This window comes from Ranitomeya variabilis, chromosome 2 (genome assembly GCF_051348905.1).
Source record: "Ranitomeya variabilis isolate aRanVar5 chromosome 2, aRanVar5.hap1, whole genome shotgun sequence".
Classification (NCBI taxonomy): Eukaryota; Metazoa; Chordata; class Amphibia; order Anura; family Dendrobatidae; genus Ranitomeya; species Ranitomeya variabilis.
The window spans coordinates 799,887,191-799,908,564 of NC_135233.1; the positions used below are offsets into that span (position 1 = coordinate 799,887,191).

General features: G+C 45.4%; 1 protein-coding gene across 3 annotated transcripts in view; it reads right to left on the reverse strand.

Moving 5' to 3' along the window:
• Positions 1-21,374, reverse strand: part of DDX43 (DEAD-box helicase 43) — an 84,595-nt gene that overhangs the window by 3,439 nt on the left and 59,782 nt on the right. For all 3 annotated transcript variants that reach the window (XM_077289894.1, XM_077289896.1, XM_077289895.1), the window contains 4 exons: positions 20,924-21,033; positions 11,232-11,370; positions 7,303-7,390; positions 339-452 (listed from right to left, as the gene is read on the reverse strand). In XM_077289894.1, the coding sequence (XP_077146009.1) occupies positions 342-452; positions 7,303-7,390; positions 11,232-11,370; positions 20,924-21,033 (448 nt within the window). In that variant the 3' untranslated portion in view covers positions 339-341. The remainder of the gene's footprint in view (positions 1-338; positions 453-7,302; positions 7,391-11,231; positions 11,371-20,923; positions 21,034-21,374) is intronic.

Below are 21,374 nucleotides of genomic sequence, written 5' to 3' on the forward strand. Positions count from 1 at the left end.
GGATTCACCCTGAGATCATTCTTCTCTAGCATGCACCTATCAATCCAAGTGAGCAATAAGATATAGCGTGTCAGAGGAGGGATTATGCTTTAAAGGGGTCCTCTTGTACTAAGACATGACTATCCATGGGTTATGTCTGGGACTGCAGCTTAGCACTTGAAATGAATGGAGTGGCGATACCACACAACTTGCACTCTTGTACTCAGCCAGCAAGAAGGGCTGAGGAGGATTAAAAGTCTTTAATATATAAAGGGTGAAGTAATTTGTTGGCCTACATGGCTGGAACCCACTACACTAAAGCATACAGTAGATAAGAGTTACAAAAATGGATGCCATACCTATTAGTTGTCACGCCATCTGCCTTTTCGAGGGACCATCTCTCTTTCGGCGTCTTTTTTCTTCTTAAACTGGACATACCTCTCAGCCATATCAACGAGCTCCTGTGGAACTTCCTAATAAAAATACAGAACAGTATAAATCTTTACATTCTATATAAAGAAAGTGAATAAGGGTACTTTCGCATTGCATTTTTCGCTCCCGTTGGGACGTGTCCGAATAACCCCCAAAATAGAGCCCGTACGCATGCACCAAGGGGGCCTTAGAAAGTAATGGAAGAGCGAACGTGCGCTCTACCATAACCATTACATTCTATGACCTCGTTGAAGCATGCATCTGGACGTAGTTTTTCAGGGGATTTCGGAGGTATGCCCCAACTGGTGCACAGATTGCAAAGTGAAGGCACCCTAAGGCAATCAAATTATTGAACTTCAACATTTATCTTCAGAAAAAGTAAACATTTTATGTTGGTATGTCTTTTCAAACACCAAGCAACACAAAACTGTTGATTTGGATATGGTCATGCTGGCATGATCATGGGCATGATGTTGAGACAGGTTTTCTCATTAAATATTACTTTTAAACCCATTTTAGAGACATTGTTTTAAACACGGAATTGAAGTGTCTGCTGTGTGTCTCCCTGCCAGCTTCTCACAGCTGGGTGCACCTTGCTTGAAAAACTGATCATCTAGGTTATCTTCTTACTCACAGATGAGCTGTGAAAATACCAGATATTAAATGAATAACCACTGTAATTTTTTGTAATCAACTTACTGGCATACTGCTTGGTTACATCACTCCTCAACATTGACAAATTATGAAAAAGTGTAAACACATTTATTTAAAACAACTTGATCTGTCTGGTATTGAGTATGAACACCACATGCAGAAATACAGGCACTTCCATCCCTTGGCATCTATCAATGAGATTAATGGTTGTCTGAGGAATGTTCCGCTTCCCTGAAAGCACATGGGCCCAAAATTCATAAAGATCAACTACGTGCTATTATAACCTGCAGTGCCTCCAAAACAGTCTTCCGCTAAGTACATCTATGGAGTCATTGCAAGGGGAGCTTGAGGATATGCATGCCCTAGTGCATTTAGCATGGCAGAACATTCCTCAGACAACCATTAGTAAGATCATGCCAAGGTGTGCAAGTGTGGAATTGTGTATGTTCATACTCAATTAAAATGGGTATTCCCATCTCCAAGATCCTATCCCAAAATGTAGTAGGTGTAGTAATAATAATAATAATAATAATAATAATAATAATAACAATAGCAGCAAATGCCTTCAATTAGAAATTATATATTCACAAAAAATGCTCATAAATACTAAACCCATCCACCTGAAGGGCACGGCACCACTACATATCATAACATCTCACTAGCAGGTGACCAAATAAATTCAATGATCTCAACAGTGGTGCTTTGATAAAACCAATTTTTTATTATTAATCAAGATTAAATGACAAATTATATACATTATAAGAAGGGTATACATAGTCCAAAAAGAGGGACTTTATTTCCTGGGATATTTTCAAACTGTGGCTGTATATATAACAATTGATAGTATATTGCTCCTAATTATATACCTGTAGATGGCAAGTTTATCAATCTCAAATGAAGATTGAGTGACAATACCTCAAACCTTAAGGTACCTTCACACGAAGCAACGCTGCAGCGATAGCGACAACGATGCCGATCGCTGCAGCGTCGCTGTTTGGTCGCTGGAGAGCTGTCACACAGACCGCTCTCCAGCGACCAACGATGCCGAGGTCCCCAGGTAACCAGGGTAAACATCGGGTTGCTAAGCGCAAGGCCGCGCTTAGTAACCCGATATTTACCCTGGTTACCAGCGTAAAAGTAAAAAAAACAAACAGTACATGCTCACCTGCGCGTCCCCCGGCGTCCGCTTCCTGACACTGACTGAGCTCCGGCCCTAACAGCACAGCGGTGACGTCACCGCTGTGCTTTCACTTTCACTTTAGGGCCGGCGCTCAGTAAGTGTCAGGAAGCAGACGCTGGGGGACGCGCAGGTGAGCATGTACTGTTTGTTTTTTTTACTTTTACGCTGGTAACCAGGGTAAACATCGGGTTACTAAGCGCGGCCCTGCGCTTGGTAACCCGATGTTTACCCTGGTTACCAGTGTAAAACATCGCTGGTATCGTTGCTTTTGCTTTCAAACACAACGATACACGGCGATCGGACGACCAAATAAAGTTCTGGACTTTATTCAGTGACCAGCGACATCACAGCAGGATCCTGATCGCTGCTGCGTGTCAAACTAAACGATATCGCTAGCGAGGACGCTGCAACGTCACGGATCGCTAGCGATATCGTTACAAAGTCGTTTCGTGTGAAGGTACCTTAACATGTATGAGCAAAAAGATCCCTACTGACTCTAAATAGGTGAAACTAAATTCATCCCTATGTATTCGGGTATGCTACAGTCAGTATTGATAATGTGTCAACAGTTGGATTAGCAACAGAAAGGTTATCATCTAGAGTGCAGCCACGTGAAATTCCTCGGTGTCCCTCTGCCCCTTGTTATATATACAGCCACAGTTTGAAAATATCCCAGGAAATAAAGTCCCTCTTTTTGGACTATGTACCCTTCTTACAACGTATACTTTGTCATTTAATCTTGATTAATAATAAAAAATTGGCTTTATCAAAGCACCACTGTGGAGATCACTTAATTTATTTGGTCACCTGCTAGCGAGAGGCTTCAATTAGAAATGTAGTATAGTTTTTCTGACTCACTATGTCTCTTTCCTCATGTGCAGGACCTTAGCTTTCCACTAGCAACTGCCTGTCACTATAGCAGTGGTCGTAATCATGGATACCCAAGGTCTTGCGCATGAGAAAAAAAAAAAAAAAGACATAGCAAGTCAGAAAAAGTATACTACATTTCTAATTAGAGGTACCGTATTTTTCGGCATATAAGACGACCTCCAACTTTTCGGAGGTCATCTTATACACCGGGTGACGTCTTATATGGCGTGTCCAGGGAGTGGTCCCGGATGCGCGCAATGCATTCCTGGGAACGGAAGCCGCCGCATGCATCGTGGAGAGCTGGGAAAACTAGGGCAGTTGGAAGGTAAGTATATCCATATTTTTTATTTTTTTACACGAATATGGATCCCAGGGCCTGAAGGAGAGTCTCCTCTCCTCCAGACCCTGGGAACCATCCGGGACCGCTCCCTGCACCATATGCGGCGACTTCAGAGCTCCGCGCACATGCCGTACCCAGTGTATAAGACGACCCCCGACTTTTGAGCCGATTTTCAGGGGTTAAAAAGTCGTCTTATACGCCGGAAAATACGGTATTTGTCAATATTATTACTACTACACCTACTACATATTAGGATCTCGGAGATGGAAGTACCCCTTTAAAATCGAGAAGTCATTAACATTTTGCTTTCATACTTACATCTGCATATCATTAACATATATACCGATACAGGGATTTGCATAGCTCAATGATTTTTCCTGGTTTGTGTTGCAATTATATATAGTGTTGAGAAGTTTAAAAGTTCAGATTAATGAAGAATAGCAAAAGGGCAAAAAAAACATGCAAAACACAAAATAATCTTTGATTAAATAAAAATAACACTAACGAGCACTGATAAGTTGGGGACAGATTAGTCCATGAATGGTGGCTTTGATACTAAAAAAGGCCAGATTTTAGGCAGAGACAAGAGAACTGTCTGGGCAGACCAGAATTGCTATTACCAAGCATAAATCGTTAAAACCATACAAAATCTCCAAAGACTTGTGGCTTTACCAGTTTAAAATGTTGTCAAGAAGTTTGCAACTCAAGAAACCGTCAAAAAACTTCAGCATGTGGTGGAAAGAGGAAAACTGAATAAAAAGCATAAGTTGGTTCAAAATGTTGGCAAAATTGACATTTTAAATAAGGGCAACCAAACAATGACAATCGTAACAAATGGATTGCGGTTTGTCTAGTATGTTCTAGCAATATATTTAACAGATGACAAATTAACCCCTTCACCCCCGGAGCTTTTTTCGTTTTTCGCTCCCCTCCTTCCCAGAGCCATAACTTTTTTATTTTTCCGTCAATTTGGCCATGTAAGGGCTTATTTTTTTGCGGGACGAGATGTACTTTTGAACGATACACTACATGGTAAAACCAATGGTAACAGAAAACGGGAAAAAAAATTCCAAGTGCGATGAAATTGCAAAAAAAGTGCAATCTCACACTTGTTTTTTGTTTGGCTTTTTTGCTAGCGTCACCAAATGCTAAAACTAACCTGCCATTATGATTCTCCAGGTCATTACGAGTTCATAGACACCAAACATGTCTAGGTTCTCTTATCTAAGTGGTAAAACAAATTCCAAAGTTTACAAAAAAAAAAAAAATAAATAAAAAATTGCACCATTTTCCGATACCCGTAGCGTCTCCAATTTTCGTGATCTGGGGTCGGGTGAGGGCTTATTTTTTGCGTGCCGAGCTGGCGTTTTTAATTATACCATTTTAGTGCTGATACGTTCTTTTGATCGTCCGTAATTGCATTTTAATGCAATGTTGCGGCTACAAAAAAAACAACGTAATTTTGGCGTTTTGATTTTTTCTCACTACGTCGTATAGTGATCAGGTTAATCCTTTGTTTTTATTGATAGATCGGGCGATTCTGAACGCGGCGATACCAAACGTGTAGGTTTGATTTTTTTGTTTTAATTTTGATTGGGGTGATTTGAACTTATATATATATATATATATTTTTTTAAACACTTTTTTTTTATTTTGGCATGCTTCAATAGCCTTTATAGAAGGCTAGAATCATGCACTACACGATCGCCTCTGCTACATAGAGGTGAAGCACAGATCACCTCTATGCAGCAGAAATGCAGGGTTGCTTTAAACGCCGACCACAGGGTGGCACTCAAAGCAATCGGCCATCAACAACCATAGAGGTCTCAAGGAGACCTCTGGTTGTTATGGCAATGCACCGATGACCCCCGATCATGTGACGGGGGTCAGCGGTGCGAGCACCTCCGGCCAGGAGCGCTAGTTAAATGCCGCTGTCAGCGTTTGACAGCGGCATTTAACTAGTTAATGGGAGCGAGCGGATCGCGATTACGCTCGCGCTCATTGCGCGCACATGTCAGCTGTGCAAAACAGCTGACATGTCGCGGCTTTGAGGTGGGCTCACCGCAGGAGCCCACCCTCAAAGCTTGGGTTCTGCCAGCTGACGTACTATTCCGTCAGCTGGCAGAAAGGGGTTAAAGCCCCTAAAAGAAGATCACTTGTTGTTGAAAGGAATGCACTCGCTCTAGCAGGAGTTAAAGTAAACACATAGGCCTTTTTTGGTTCTGGTGCAAAGTATTTTGGAAGTTTATTAACAGTCATAAACGTCAGCAAAACACACAAACAGAAAATAGCCCTTTTCTGGGCACAAAGGAAAATAAACAGTTCATATATTACAGCAAGGGCTCACTCGTTTAGCCAACTGTCCTCCACTCAGCCTCTTGCAGAGTAAAACCACCAAGGTGCTTCCTCCTCTACACACAGACGCTGAGGAGACAGCTTGGCCACTTTATATAGGCCGTACCACTGGGAGGAGATATGGGAGCAGCCAGTCCCACCCATCTAATGGAACTGCTCTTAAACCCGGAGCTTGCTATGCCCTATTAACACTCTCAGCACTATCTGTACTGGAGCCTGCTTTCCGGGCTTACATCATAGAGGTTAACCACCTTGATGTGCCAAATATCTCCCCTCAAAGACCTGCCTAGCGGCCATCTAACACAGCCTACAGTGAAACATGCAAGAGTCATAATATTTGGGGGTTTGTCCTGCTGCATCTGGGACTATATGTCTTCAAAGTGTTTAAGCTACGTTCAGAAATGTGTGTGTGGACAACAGACAACATATGGACCCACGTATTAGATCACATGGGACAATTCACACATGGACATTGGTACAGCGTGAAAAAAAAAAAAAAAAAAATTATACATACATATACATATACATATATATATATATATATATATATATATATATATATATATATATATATATATATATATATATATATATACACATATATATACACACACACAAAAACTGCAGAATGTACAAGTCTGGTTTGATTTATGGATTAGACTAGAACATGTGCTAGGTAGACAGTCACATTCGCATATTGCACACTTAACTGGCACAAAAGAGGTCCATATCATATACTAATGTTTTTTCTTTTTTTTTTTTTTGTAAAAAAGAAGTTGTTAAGATAAACCAACCCCCTCCCACCTCCCTCCATCATACCGGATTTTGAAAGCAACATCCATTGAGACCTTGCAGAATGTAAACCGCAAAGCCACAGCCCTCTCCTTTCTGTACCAGTCTGTCATTGTTTGCCATCATTTATAATATGTAACCTCTTCTCAGGTACAACACCATGGAATCAATGGTGCTCTAAAAATAATTAAAACCATCTTGACTGACAGCTAATGAGGCTAGTAATGGGCATAGAAACAACCTTGGAATGCAGAGGCTCAGGAAGAGCTCTGTCACATCGAAAGCAGTTAATACCTCATTTGCATATTATTATTTATTTATATAGCACCATTGATTCCATGGTGCTGTACATGAGAAGGGGTTACATACAGGTTACAGATATCACTTACAGTAAACAAACTAATAATGACAGACTGATACAGAGGGGCGAGGACCCTGCCCTTGCGGGCGTACATTCTACAGGGCATATGGACGAATACACTGATTTCCCGGAAATGCAGCAACAAATAGAAACTATAAGGTGTTGATGTATCTAGCTTTCAGAGAGAAGCATACCTGGGGTGGGGTCTTACTGACAGATTCTTTTTAAATACCTTTTTTACTTCTAGCATTTGGATATACTGACAATTGGTACACAGCCACTCATCTCTGAAGATATTGTCACTCTTATAAAAAGAAAAGTTGTTGAAAAGCAACTTACTTGGTTTGCCCGCTCCAAAATGGTTATAAGTTCTCCTGCAACTCTCCAGTCCTTCCTAGTCACCAAAGTTATGGATTCACCCGAGCGACTAAAATAAAATATGAAATGACAAACTGATTAAACTGAAACATTAGGCAACAGGCAGACTACGGCTTTAGTCACAGCTTTTCTGTTTAGGTTTGGAATATACACTAGTAAATGCTGTCAACATGTATTCCATAAATATATGTAAGTAAACATATGCCATACAGTTGTATATATTACCCAGTGTTATGCATTAAAAGTAAAACTGAGCAGTACACATCTTTATTAGCTATTCCGCCTGTAATCAAATGCTTAGTAAACTACGCCATTACATTGGGGGAAAAGCATATGAATACATAAAGGTAAAAGGATGTGGTACGATCATAACTATGGGCATATAAACAGCTGCAGTCTGCTGTTTTGCACCAATTATAACTCACTAGATGGTGGCCCGATTCTAACGCATCGGGTATTCTAGAATATGCATGTCCACATAGTATATTGCACAGCCACGTAGTATATTGCCCAGTTCCGTACCGTATAGACTCGAGTATAAGCCGAGATTTTCAACCCATTTTTTTGGCTGAAAGTCCCCCTCTCGGCTTATACTCGAGTGATACCCGGGGGTCGGCAGGGGAGGGGGGGCTGGGGCTACCTAATTATACTCACCTACTGCTGGCGCGGTCCCTGCGCGTCCCTGCTTCTTCCAGCGCTGCATATTCTTCCTGTACTGAGCGGTCACATGGTCCCGCTCATTACAGTAATGAATATGCGGCTCCACCTCCCATAGAGGTGGAGCCGCATATTCATTTCGGTAATGAGCGGTAACTGTGACCGCTCAATACAGGAAAAGCTGCAGCGCTGGAAGAAGCAGGGACTGCACAGCGCCAGCAGTAGGTGAGTATACAGCGCTGCGCGATATTTACTGCTCCTCGTTCCGGTGCGGCTCCATCATCAGCGTCCTCTGGCTGTGACGCTCAGGTCAGAGGGCGCGGTGACGTAGTCAGTGCACGCCCTCTGCTGAACGTCAGTGCTGAAGACTGAGCCGCACGAGGAGCAGGTAAATATTGAAAGTGTCGGGGGTCCTGAGCGAAGAGAGTATGTGATTTTATTTTTTTTTATCGCAGCAAAAGCATATGGGGCAGTGACTGTACGGATCATCTGTATGGGGCCATAACGATTGTGCAGCATTATAATGGGGCAAGTGACTGTACGGAGCATCTTATGGGGCCATAACGCTTGTGCAGCACTATATGGGGCAAGTGACTGTATGGATGATCTTATGGGGCCATAACGTTTGTGCAGCACTATAAGGGGCAGTGACTGTACGGAGCATCTTATGGGGCCATAACGATTGTGCAGCATTATATGGGGCAAGTGACTGTATGGAGCATCTTATGGGGCCATAACGTTTGTGCAGCACTATATAGGGCAAATATGTCTATGGAGCATCTTATGGGGCCCTTATTACCCTTTATGCAGGATTATATGGGGCATATTTTAATATGGAGCATCTAATGGGGCTCCTGATTCAATATGGATTCAAAAACACAACCTACTGAGGTCTCAATTTTACTTTTATTGGTATCTATTTTTAACTTTTGAAATTTACCGGTAGCTGCTGCATTTTCCACCCTAGGCTTATACTCGAGTCATTAATTTTTCCCAGTTTTTTGTGGCAAAATTAGGGGGGGGGGGGGGGGGTCGGCTTATACTCGAGTATATACGGTAGTATATTGCCCAGCGACGTACTAGATTGCCCAGCGACGTAGTATACAGCACAGAGCCACGTAGTATATTGCACAGCGATGTAGTATACAGCACAGAGCCACGTAGTATATTGCCCAGCCATGTAGCATATTGGCCAGTCACGTAGTATATTGCCCAGCCACGCATGTCACAGGTTAAAAAATAAACATACGAGGGGCGATCCAAAAGTAATGATAATCAATACTAAACAAAACGAATATAGTAAAAAAAAAAATTTATTTTTCTACATAGTCTCCTAACAAGTCTATACATTTAGTCCATCTCTTTTCTAAACTTAGAATTCCCTTCAAAAAAAATTCTTGATCTTGACCCTCAAAAAAATCCCCAACAGTGGTTATCACGTCGCTATTGTCGTCAAATTTCTTGCCCCGGAAGGTGTTCCTTGAGCCGAGGAAAGAGAAAGAAGTCACTGGGGGCTAGATCTGGCGAATAGGGGGGGTGTTCCACCAGTTCAAAGCCCGCTTCTTGAATTGTAGCCATGGCAACTGCAGCTTTGTGAGCCGGTGCATTATCTTGGTGAAACAGCACTCCAGCCCGCTGTTTGCCGCGTCTTTTCTCCTTGATAGCCTCCCGCAATCTTATTTGTTCTGCATAGAAGGAGCCTGTAATAGTGGCTCCCTTCTCCAAATAGTCCACCATAATAATTCCTTCAGCGTCCCAAAAAACGGATGCCATAACCTTTCCTGCTGAGCTTGACACTTTGAATTTCTTTGGCGTCGGTTCGTCGGCTTGTTTCCATGTCATCAATTGTTGTTTAGTTTCGGGATCAAAGTGGTGGATCCAGGTCTTGTCCATGGTCAAAAAAACGTGACAAAAAATTATCCTTGTCTGCTTGGAACTTTTCGAGATTTGCTATTGAAATGTCAACTCGTTTCTTCTTTTGCTCATCGGTTAACATTTTTGGCACCCAACGCGCGGAGACCTTTCTCATATGCAATTCTTTTGCAAGGATTCTTTGAATACTGCTATATGAGATCCCGGTGACCTCAGCTACATGCCTGATAGTCACTGTTCGATCTGCCAATGCAACTTCAACTTTTTTCATGTTTTCTTCATTGAGGGAAGTGGATGGGCGTCCTTCACGATGTTCATCTTCCGTCGATGTTCTTCCCAGCTTAAAATTCCTTGGCCCAGCGTGCAACTGTGGAATATGGAAGAGAAGAGTCCCCCAATGTTTCCACCAAGTCGCTGTGTATGTCTTTTGTAGTCATTTTTTTCAAGCAGAGGTATTTGTTGACAGCTCTGAGCTCGTTTTTTCCATTTTGATGTTCACTCCTCGGCAGTTCATATTCAAATGAATGTAGCTCCGGGGAATCGTGGTCTATTTAAGAGATTTTTTTTTCCTGGACTAGTGGGTACCTAAGAGAGAAGAAAACATTTTATTTTAATTTCTGTATGCAATAGAAATAACCGATCATCATTACTTTTGGATCACCCCTCGTATACTCACCTTCCGAGGGCCCCTTATAGTTCTGTCGCCTGTGTGCGGTGCAGGCGGCAGCTTCCAGTTCCAGGGTGTGATGACGTTGCGGTCACATGACCGTGACATCATGGCAGGTCCTTCTCGCGCACCATCCTTGCCACCGGAACCTGCCGCTTGCATGGAGCGGTCACTGGAGCGTCGCGAGGAGCGGGAAAGAAGAGTATATAATGATTTTTTATTAATTTTATTATTTTTAACATTAGATGTTTTTACTATTGACTCTGCTTAGGCAGCATCAATAGTAAAACTTGGTCACACAGGGTTAATAGCGGCGGTAACGGAGTGAGTTACCCGCGGCATAACGCGGTCCGTTACCGCTGGCATTAACCCTGTGTGAGTGGTGACTGCAGGGAGTATGGAGCGAGCGCCAGGCACTGACTGCAGGGGAGTAGGGAGGGACTAATCGGACTGTGCCCGTCGCTGATTGGTCACGGCAGCCATGACAGGCAGCTGGCGAGACCAATCAGCGACTTGGATTCCATGACAGACAGAGGCCGCGACCAATGAATATCCGTGACAGAAAGAAAGACAGACAGACAGGACAGACCTAGCAACCTATCCCATTGCAGCCTTCACCATTTTACATTTTAAAGGTGACAATCTGATAGTGAGAAAATAGATACAATTCGTTAAAGTCAGTATATCTACTAACCCAGCTCGTCCTGTCCGACCAACTCTGTGAACATATTCTTCAATGTTACGTGGAAAATCAAAGTTGAAAACATGAGTAATATCATGCACATCTAATCCACGAGACGCTAAGTCAGTAGCTATTAATATTCTAACTTTCCCTAAAAGAGAAAAAAAAATAAAAATTTACCAATATAAACAAGACATGTTTCTCAGAGAGTTCATTTAAAAAGAGGTGGCGGCACAATCACGATTACGGGGAAACCGGAGAGTTGACCTCCCAAAGATATGATATAGGCTGCATATCCTCATATCCTAATCATTGGGTCATTACTGGAAACGTTTCAGCTCACCTGCATAACATTGTAACCTTCACCCTTTTCTGTCTAAGCCATTTTTGGATTTTTATTTCTAAAAGTCGTTTAGGACTAGTAACTTTATTTTTGCATTAACTTCTAACATAATGAAACAAAACACTTCATCTTTAATCCTTTCCTGAGATCCACCATACACGTATAGCAAAAATGTTTATAAATGTTCAAATCACACACCATTTTCCAACCTAAATATAAAAAGATAAGCATACTTTGTATTGTCTTGTCCATAACAGTTCAATTTTTTACATTATAAAATTATTTACAATAGTCTGGCAATACACAGAAGCTACTGGGTGCTACTCCAAATGCATCAGACACAAACAGTAAAAAATATTGATTTTATTTTTATAATTGTTTGTGGGGTACGATTAGTGTATTAGTGAGTGAGCACAGACATAGACAAAGATGTACATGTTTCCCACCCCTGGCATATGGACCCAATTCAAACAGTTTTAACCTAATTCTAGAGTATTTACAATGTGGCAAAATGTTTGTGCAACTCACAATTGTTGAACAATGCTGTGACCAAGAGCACCCAACAAATTCATCATAATTCATGACAAACGTGGCATAAATTACAATAGACGTGTAACGTTACTTGGGGTAGATTTCTAATGGTGAATGGCAGTTGGATTGATGCGCCAAATTCCTTAAGAGGTGATGGTCTCATAATGAATTTGCTGCATCTTACTCCAGGTCTCCCTTCATTAAGACTAGCACACAGAACACTAGGATAATAACTCTGTGCCAGAGTACCCAAAAAGGTCTACTTGCACAAAACTCTTGGGCTACACAGTATCAAATGTATAAAAGAGGGCCATTTTTAATTTGTTAAACCAATTTATTAGATTTTTTATTTATTTATTTTATTTATTTTTTTTAAACACCAGTCTGAATAAATCTGCCCCATGGTGTTTATCAAAACAATTTTGGATTCATGGTGTGAACCCAATCGAATGTCTGTTGCGCGTTCAAAACAGACCAGTGTCTGTTACTGCAGTGATAGCCAACCTTCCTACAATCATGACAATTACACTAGTAAATGCAAAGTGAGAAAAAAACCTTCAGGTTTTAACCCCTTCACCCCCGGAGCTTTTTCCGTTTTTCCGTTTTCGTTTTTCGCTCCCCTCCTTCCCAGAGCCATAACTTTTTTAGTTTTCCGTCAATTTGGCCATGTGAGGGCTTATTTTTTGCGGGACGAGTTGTACTTTTGAACGACATCATTGGTTTTAGCATGTCGTGTACTAGAAAACGGGAAAAAAATTCCAAGTGCAGTGAAATTGCAAAAAAAGTGCAATCCCACACTTGTTTTTTGCTTGCCTATTTTGCTAGGTTCACTAAATGCTAAAACTGACCTGCCATTATGATTCTCCAGGTCACTACGAGTTCATAGACACCTAACATGACTAGGTTATTTTTCACCTAAGTGGTGAAAAAAAATTCCAAACTTTGCAAAAAACAAAACAAAACAAAATTGCGCCATTTTCCGATACTCGTAGCGTCCCCATTTTTCGTGATCTGGGGTCAGGTGAGGGCTTATTTTTTGCGTGCCGAGCTGGCGTTTTTAATGATAGCATTTTGGTGTAGATACGTTCTTTTGATCGCCCATTTTTGCATTTTAATGCAATGTCGTGGCGACCAAAAAAACGTAAATCTGGCGTTTCGAATTTTTTTCTCATTACGCCATTTAGCGATAAGGTTAATGCTTTTTTTTTATTGATAGATCGGGCGACTCTGAACGCGGCGATACCAAATATGTGTAGGTTGGGTTTTTTTTTTATTGATTTATTTTGATTGGGGCGAAAGGGGGGTGATTTAAACTTTTATATTTTTTTTTATTTTTTTCACATTTTTAAAAACTTTTTTTTTTTTTACTTTTGCCATGCTTCTATAGCCTCCTTGGGAGGCTAGAAGCAGGCACAGCCCGATCGGCTCTGCTACATAACAGCGATCATCAGATCGCTGTTATGTAGCTAAAATGCAGGTGTGCTGTGAGCGCCGACCACAGGGGGGCGCTCACAGCCACCGGCAATCAGTAACCATAGAGGTCTCAAGGACCTCTATGGTTACAATGGAGGAGCATCGGCGACCCCCGATCATGTGACGGGGGTCGGCGATGCGCTCATATCCGGCCGCACGGCCGGATGCGGTAGTTAAATGCCGCTGTCTGCGTTTGACAGCGGCATTTAACTAGTTAATAGCGGCGGGTGATCGCGATTTCACCCGCCGCTATTGCGCGCACATGTCAGCTGTAAAAAACAGCTGACATGTCGCGACTTTGATGTGCGCTCACCGCCGGAGCAAACATCAAAGCGGGGGTCCCGACATGTGACGTACTATTCCGTCACATGTCGGGAAGGGGTTAAAGGGACTGTTCAGGTTTGGCAAGAAATTCTGCAGTCACTATGTGACTGCAAATTTGAGAATTCTCACAGTGAGGTCGCACACATGAAGTTGTAATGTTCCTGGAAGAGAGTGCATCACATATTTGCGGTCTGATTTGAGAATCCCGACAGCGCACACTGTGAGGAATCACAAGTTTGCTGTCACACGGAGTGACTGGAGACTTTGGACAGCCCTTTTAAGAGTTTCAGGATACAGTAGGGGAGATTTACTAACCTAAATGCAGAATTGTGGTGCAGTTTGTGCTAACTGATTGTTGTACAAGCCGTGCACCACATTTATTATGTGTTGAACCAATTTGTGTCTGGTTCAACAAAGGGGTATTGCTTAACATGAATATGGGCTGCAGTGCAACACAACTTTGGAACACATTTCTAGACCAAAGTAGGCAATGTAAACTTAGACTGGACTGTCTAAGGGTAAGTTCACACAGGGCGTTTTTGCAGCTTTTTTTTCTGCAGCAAAACCTGATCTTCTTGGCAGGAAAGAAGCTGCATCAAAAACGCAGGTTTAGGCGAGTTTTTTTTTTCTTTGTCCATGCTAATGTCCTTGGATTTTCAGCAGCAAAAACGCAGCAAATAATGATACCTGCGTTTTTGCTGCATTTAGTTTAAACACCCATTCAAGTCAATGGGTGAAAAAACGCAAAAAAAAAAAAAAATGCTGAAAGTAGTGACATGCTCCATGACCAAAAAATGCAGCAAAGCACAAAATACCGATCACACAAAAAACCAATATGTGTGCATGAGATTTCTGAAATATCATAGGCTTTGCTGGTACTGTAAAAAGCAGCTGAAAATTAGCATTAAAAAAAAACCAAAAAATCTTCACGCCCTGTGTGAACTTACCCTTAAGATGCACCAAAACAATGGGCATGACCCACTTCTAACAAAAGAGGGATTTTTGGTTCTTACCATAAAATCTTTCTTGGAGCCTTCATTGGGGGACACAGGTAACCATGGGTGTATGCTGCGGTCACTAGGAGGCTGACACTATGCAACTAAAGTAGTAACTCCTCCCCGGCAGTACACACCCTCCGACAGGCACCAGGCAACTCAGTTGGTGCAAAAGCAGTAGTAGGAACAGGTAATATAAAAAACTCAACCTATGTACCAACCCACAACAACGGCACGTTAGCCAACACGGTACAACTTCAAGGGAGGGTGCTGTGTCCCCCAATGAAGGCTCCAAGAAAGATTTTACGGTAAGAACCAAAAATCCCTCTATCTTTCTCGCTTCATTGGGGGACACAGGTAAGCATGGGACGTCCAAAAGCAGTCCCTAGGGCGGGTATTCTGCAGAAAAAGAGGAGCTAGGTCGGCCGGTGAGAAACCGCCGCCTGCAGTATCCTCCTACCCAGGCTCGCGTCCACGGAAGCCCGAGTATGCACCCTGTAGAATTTGACAAAGGTGAGCATGGATGACCACGTAGCGGCCTTGCAAACCTGCGAGGCCGAAGCTTGGTGACGAACTGCCCAGGAAGCTCCCACTGCCCGGGTAGAGTGAGCCTTCACCACCGAAGGAGGCTGTTTGTCTTGGGCACGGCATGCCTCCAGAACCACCGAACGGATCCAACGAGCAATTGTGGACTTCGAGGCAGGAAGACCCTTTCGACGCCCATCCGAGACGACGAACAGAGGATCGGCCTGACGAAAAGAGGCAGTTCTGGCTATGTAAATCCGGATAGCCCTGACCACATCCAGCTTGTGAAGGGATTTCACCAATGGATGAACCGGGAAAGGGCAAAAGGACGGGAGGACAATGTCCTCGTTGACATGAAAAGATGAGACAACCTTCGGTAAGAAGGAAGGAACCGGACGATGAACCAACTTGTCCTGATGCAGGACTAGAAAGGGAGAACGACAGGATAATGCCGCCAGCTCTGAAACCCTTCTAATGGAGGTGATAGCGACCAAAAAGGCTACCTTCCAGGATAGAAGTGAGAATGAAAAGTCCTGAAGCGGTTCAAAGGGCGCCCGCTGTAGGGCGTCTAAGACAAGGTTGAGATCCCAAGGCTCAACAGGAGAACGGTAAGGGGGAGTTATACGAGAGACCCCCTGGATGAAGGTCCTCACCTGAGGCAGGGAAGCCAGGTCTCTTTCAAAAAGAATTGATAGAGCAGAGATCTGACCCTTCAAGGTGCTAAGGGAAAGACCCGAATCTAGGCCCGTTTGAAGAAAGCTGAGAAGGGAAGGAAGGGAAAAAGGTCATAGGAAACAGATTGTTATCCCGACACCATCGGAAAAAGGCCTTCCAACATCTGTGGTAGACACGCAAGGAGACCGGTTCTCTCCCTCTTATCATAGTCTGGATGACGCTATGAGAAAAACCCGCATTCTTCAGGACCGCGGCCTCAACGGCCATACCGTTAAATTCAACGACCGAGAATTCGGGTGGGAGAGGGGCCCCTGTGAAAGAAGGTCCAGAAGATCCGGAAGTCTCCACGGAACGTCCGATAACATGTTCATCAGCTCCGCGTACCAGGCTCTGCGAGGCCAATCTGGAGCTACCAAGAGTACGGGGACCCCTTCCGACTTGATCTTCTTTACGACCCTTGGGATCAGAGGGAGAGGCAGGAACAGATAGGGCATCCGGAACTAGGCCCAAGAGATCACGAGGGCGTCGCATCCGACGGCCATCGGGTCCCGAGACCTGGAGACGTACTGGGGAACCTTGTGGTTTGCCCGGGAGGCCATCAAGTCGACGTCTGGAACGCCCCACCGCTGGCAATTCTGGCTGAAGATTGCGGGAAGAAGAGACCACTCGCCCGCCACGATGCCCTGGCGACTTAGAAAGTCAGCCTCCCAATTGTCCACCCCTGGGATGTGGACGGCTGACAGAGGGAACGTGACCCTCCGCCCAGCGGAGAATTTTTGCTACTTCCGCCATGACTTGACTGCTGCGAGCCCCCCCCTTGGTGGTTTATGTATGCCACGGCCGTGGCGTTGTCCGACTGAATGCGGACCGGCTTTCCCGAGAGGAGGGACTCCCAGCGGATGAGGGCTAGGAAGATTGCTCCGATTTCCAAGAGGTTGATCGAGAGGCACGCCTCTTGAGCAGTCCAGCGGCCCTGGGCTGTGAGGTGGAGAAAGACCGCTCCCCAACTCTGGAGACTGGCGTCGGTGGTAATCACCTGCCAGTGGGGAGGGAGAAATGACTTCCTGCGCAGAATGGAGGTGGACAGCGTCCACTAAGTGAGAGACTGCCTCACCCTGGGAGAGAGGCGAAACAGACGGTCCAGGGAAAGCGGATTCCTGTCCCAGGCAGACAGAAGAGCCAGCTGGAGGGGACGAGAGTGGAACTGAGCATAGGGGACCGCTTCCATAGAAGCGACCATTCTCCCCAGAACGCTCATGGCTAGACGAAGGGACAGAGGGCTCGGACCCTTTAGCGCTCTGACACCCCGACAAAGAGAAAGAAACTTCTCCTTGGGAAGGAAGACCTGAGCCCGAAAGGTATCGAATTCCATGCCTAGGAACTCCAGCCGCTGGGTTGGAATCAAGGAAGACTTCTGGCAGTTGATCAACCAGCCTAGGCGAACTAGGGTGTCCAGAGTAAGCTGGAGGCTCTGGCTGCAATCCCGCTGGGATGAGCCCTTGATCAAGAGGTCGTTGAGTTATGGGATTACCAGAATCCCTTTTGAACGCAGAATGGCCATGACAGCTGCCATGACCTTCGTAAAGACACTGGGAGCAGATGCCAGCCCGAAGGGGAGGGCAGTGAACTGGTAATGATGCTCCCTGATCGTGAATCGGAGGAACCTCTGATGCTGTACGCAAATCGGAATGTGAAGGTACGCATCCCGAATGTCCACCGAGCACAGAAACTCTCCCGGCTCCATGGACGCGATCACCGAGCGCAGAGATTCCATTTTGAAGTGTCGAATCTGAAGGTGGCAGTTCAATCGCTTGAGATCCAGAATCGGACGGAGAGAGCCGTCCTTTTTGCGAACCACGAACAGGTTTGAATAAAACCCGGAAAACCGCTGGCGAAAAGGCACCGGCACTACGACTCCCGAGGCGAGGAGCGAATCGACGGCCTGGAGAAGCCCTGGGAGATGAGAGGGCTGTTTGGGAGGATGAGAGAGCATGAAACGTCTTCCTGGGGGCGAAGAAAACTCTATTTTGTAGCCCGACGTGACGAGCTCCCTGACCCAGGCGTCGTCGACTACTGAAAGCCAAACCTCTGAGAATAGAAGGCGGCCTCCCACCCTGGAAGGAGTTCCAGGTGGGGGCGACCTGTCATTTATTAGAAAACCTGTGGCCCCGAGATCCCGATGGTTTTGCGGGGTGGCTCTTGGCTCTCCAGCGTGGCGGAGGCGTGAAAGAAGGTTTTCTTCGGTCCCCTTGTGAGGAGGAACGGTCCTGGACGGGGTTTCCCGAAGAGGCAAAAGACCGAAAGGGACGAAAGGACTGGGGGGGCCCCCCTGTTGAAGGGACGTTTCGGCTTGGACTGGGGTAAGGAGGTACTCTTACCGCCAGTAGCGTCCAAGATCATTTGATCTAGCTGCGAGCCGAAGAGTCTGGAGCCCTGGAAGGGCAGACCAGTGAGCGATTTCTTAGATGTGGGGTCAGCGTTCCACGCCTTTAGCCAAAGAATCCGGCGAATGGCGACAATGTTGCCGTTAGCCCTGGTAGAGCAGGCCGCTGCATCAAGGGAAGCATTCATGAGGTATTATCCCGCCAGCGAAATCTGATCCGCTAATTCAGACAGTTCTTCAGCAGGAGCAGAGGCCAAAATGCCCCTGCGCAGAGTCTTGGCCCAGGCTGATACAGCCTCAGCTACCCATGACGAGGCAAAACTAGGGCAAAGGGAGGCTCCGGAGGCCTCAAATGCCGATTTTGCTAGCGTCTCCATTTGTCTGTCCGTGGGGTCCATAAGGGAAGCCGCGTCCGGAATAGACAGAACTGTCTGAGGATAGCCTGGACACGAGCGGGTCGACCTTAGGAGACTCGGACCATTTGGAGACCAGGTCGGAGTGAAAAGGGTACAACATATCAAGCCGTTTCATGCCGGGGAAACGCTTACCAGGGTTTTCCCAGTGAGTGGAGGTAGTGCTGTCAAACTCCTTGTGATTAGAAAAAACCCTAGAGGGACGTTTAATCCGTTTAAAAGCAACGGAGATGTCCTGAGAGCTTGCCTCATCTTCCTTAAGATCAAGTGTCTGAACGATAGCTGAAATAAGGCTATCGACCATGTCCTGTGCTCCGGAAGTCTGATCTGCAGACCCGAGGTCCGCCTTTGAGGAAGGGGTACAGGCAGATAAGGGAATCCAGATGTGGTCCGGTGAACAGGAGGGAGATCAAGATAAGGTCCTCTTTCTGACTCTGTGAGGGTCTAGGACAGGTGCGAGCGAATCGCCGTGTAAGGCGTTCGTGGCACTGGTGGCATTAGAGAGAAGCGGGATGCGTTCAATTGCCTGGACCAGGGACTGAGACACCTTAGTCAGGTCAGACACTGATTGAGACATAGCAACAGCCCACTCTGGGGGAGGGGGGGTGCACTCATCCCGGGACCTAGAAGCTTCCTGGGGCACTGACATGGTGGAAGGAACGCAGGACGGGCAGAAAGGAGATGGCTGACCTGAGACCCACTTTTTCTTACAGTGAGCGCAGGCGTAATGGATGGCTGTAGGGGCAAAGGCCAGGGTCGGGTCAGACATAGGTGGATATTACCTTGTCCCCGGAGAATACTGCCAGGTGGAGTAGGTAGTAGCACTGAGCCGGCTGACAGACAGCGATAGCGGTAGCCGCAGGTGCCTGTGTTCCCCCAAGAAATCCTGTGTCCCACGCGGTGATCAGACGCTGACAGGTAGCAGGAAGCAGGAGAAAAGAGCGCGGAAACAGTGCAACGCTGTAGGTGTGCACAGGACCGAAGGGGGGAAAGAAAAGAACGCCCCCTGTAAAACTGAAAGCATCCCGGCCGCTATACCGCCGGCCGCCACAAGAGGGCGCGCAAGCGCCAAGAAAGGGAAAAAGCCGGGAGAGCAGAGAGAAATGGCGGGCACGCGCACCTGCAAGTTTGAATAAGGAGGGGGGAAAAGTGCCAGCGTTCCTGCTCCCATCCCTACGTGGTAGCACATCCCGACGCCCGATTATGCGGCCCACTTCCCTGTCAGATGCTCCTCTGGTAAGAGGAGATCGCCGCCGGGCAGGGTCATTGGTGGGGGGAGGGAAGGGGGGGGGGGGGTCATTTGTTGATTGAAGGATCCCTACCTGCAGATGAGGAACCATCAGGATCCCTGGTACAGAGAGAGGGTCCTGGAAGTAGTCCTCCTTCCCGCGCCACGACTCTCCGGCGCAGAAGACGGCGTCGACCCCTAACCAGGGGGAGAGGGTCACTGGATGTGACCGCCGTCTTCCTCTCAGCCCTTTCCGAGGAGAGGGATAAGGAGGGGAAACGGGCAGGACAGGCCACCGAAGAAAGGGTCATCCTGAACACCCAAAAGGGTGACAGGGGACGAAGTCCTGCCCAGCGGGTCCGAGAGGGTGCGATGTGGGTGAAACCACACTGCTCTCTCGGTTGCTCAAAGTGGGGAAAACAGGGTGAGAAAACTGCACCCTGTTACCCTGAAGAAAAAGGTCTGAAAAAGAAAGGGGAAATGATTAATAAACAATAAATCCCTGTAAAAGAAATGTGGATCTGGGGTTAGATCCAGGCCCGCCTCCTACAGACACTAAGCAAAAACTGAGTTGCCTGGTGCCTGTCGGAGGGTGTATACTGCCGGGGAGGAGCTACTTGTTCTTTATTTGCATAGTGTCAGCCTCCTAGTGACAGCAGCATACACCCATGGTTACATGTGTCCCCCAATGAAGCGAGAAAGAAATTGTATCATTTATAAAAAAAAAAAAAAAAAATCCTAAATTTATTAATCTACTTTTTGTGTTAAATTTAATTTTAAGTGAATATCAGTAAATAGATGCAATGTATCTCACCCGTCTTAAAATCATTCAGTGCTTCTTCTCGATCACACTGTTCTCTATTACCATGTAAAGACTGGACAGGAATTCCTTGAAGGCAGAAGTCACTGGCTAAATCGTCAGCACTGAAATTTAATGAAAAGGCATATCATATAAAACGGAAGATTATATGCTCAGTCAAGCAGGGAGAAAAAAAAAGAAAAAAAAAATGATAGATAGATAGAGCGCAATATCAGTAAGGAATCCTGTCTGGTTCTCCAGCTGAGTACTTGATCTGCGACTGCTCTTTATGATTGACAGTTTGGGCCAGCCGCATGGTTGCACCACTGCCAGAACTGGACTTTTGCCTCTGCAGCATTGCAGAAGCACAGGGGGAATGACACTGGACAGATACAGCCACCTTCAGTCAGTGATTTCAAGTGTTATAGGAAAGGGTGTTTTCTAAATAGATTGCAAAGTTGCTCAT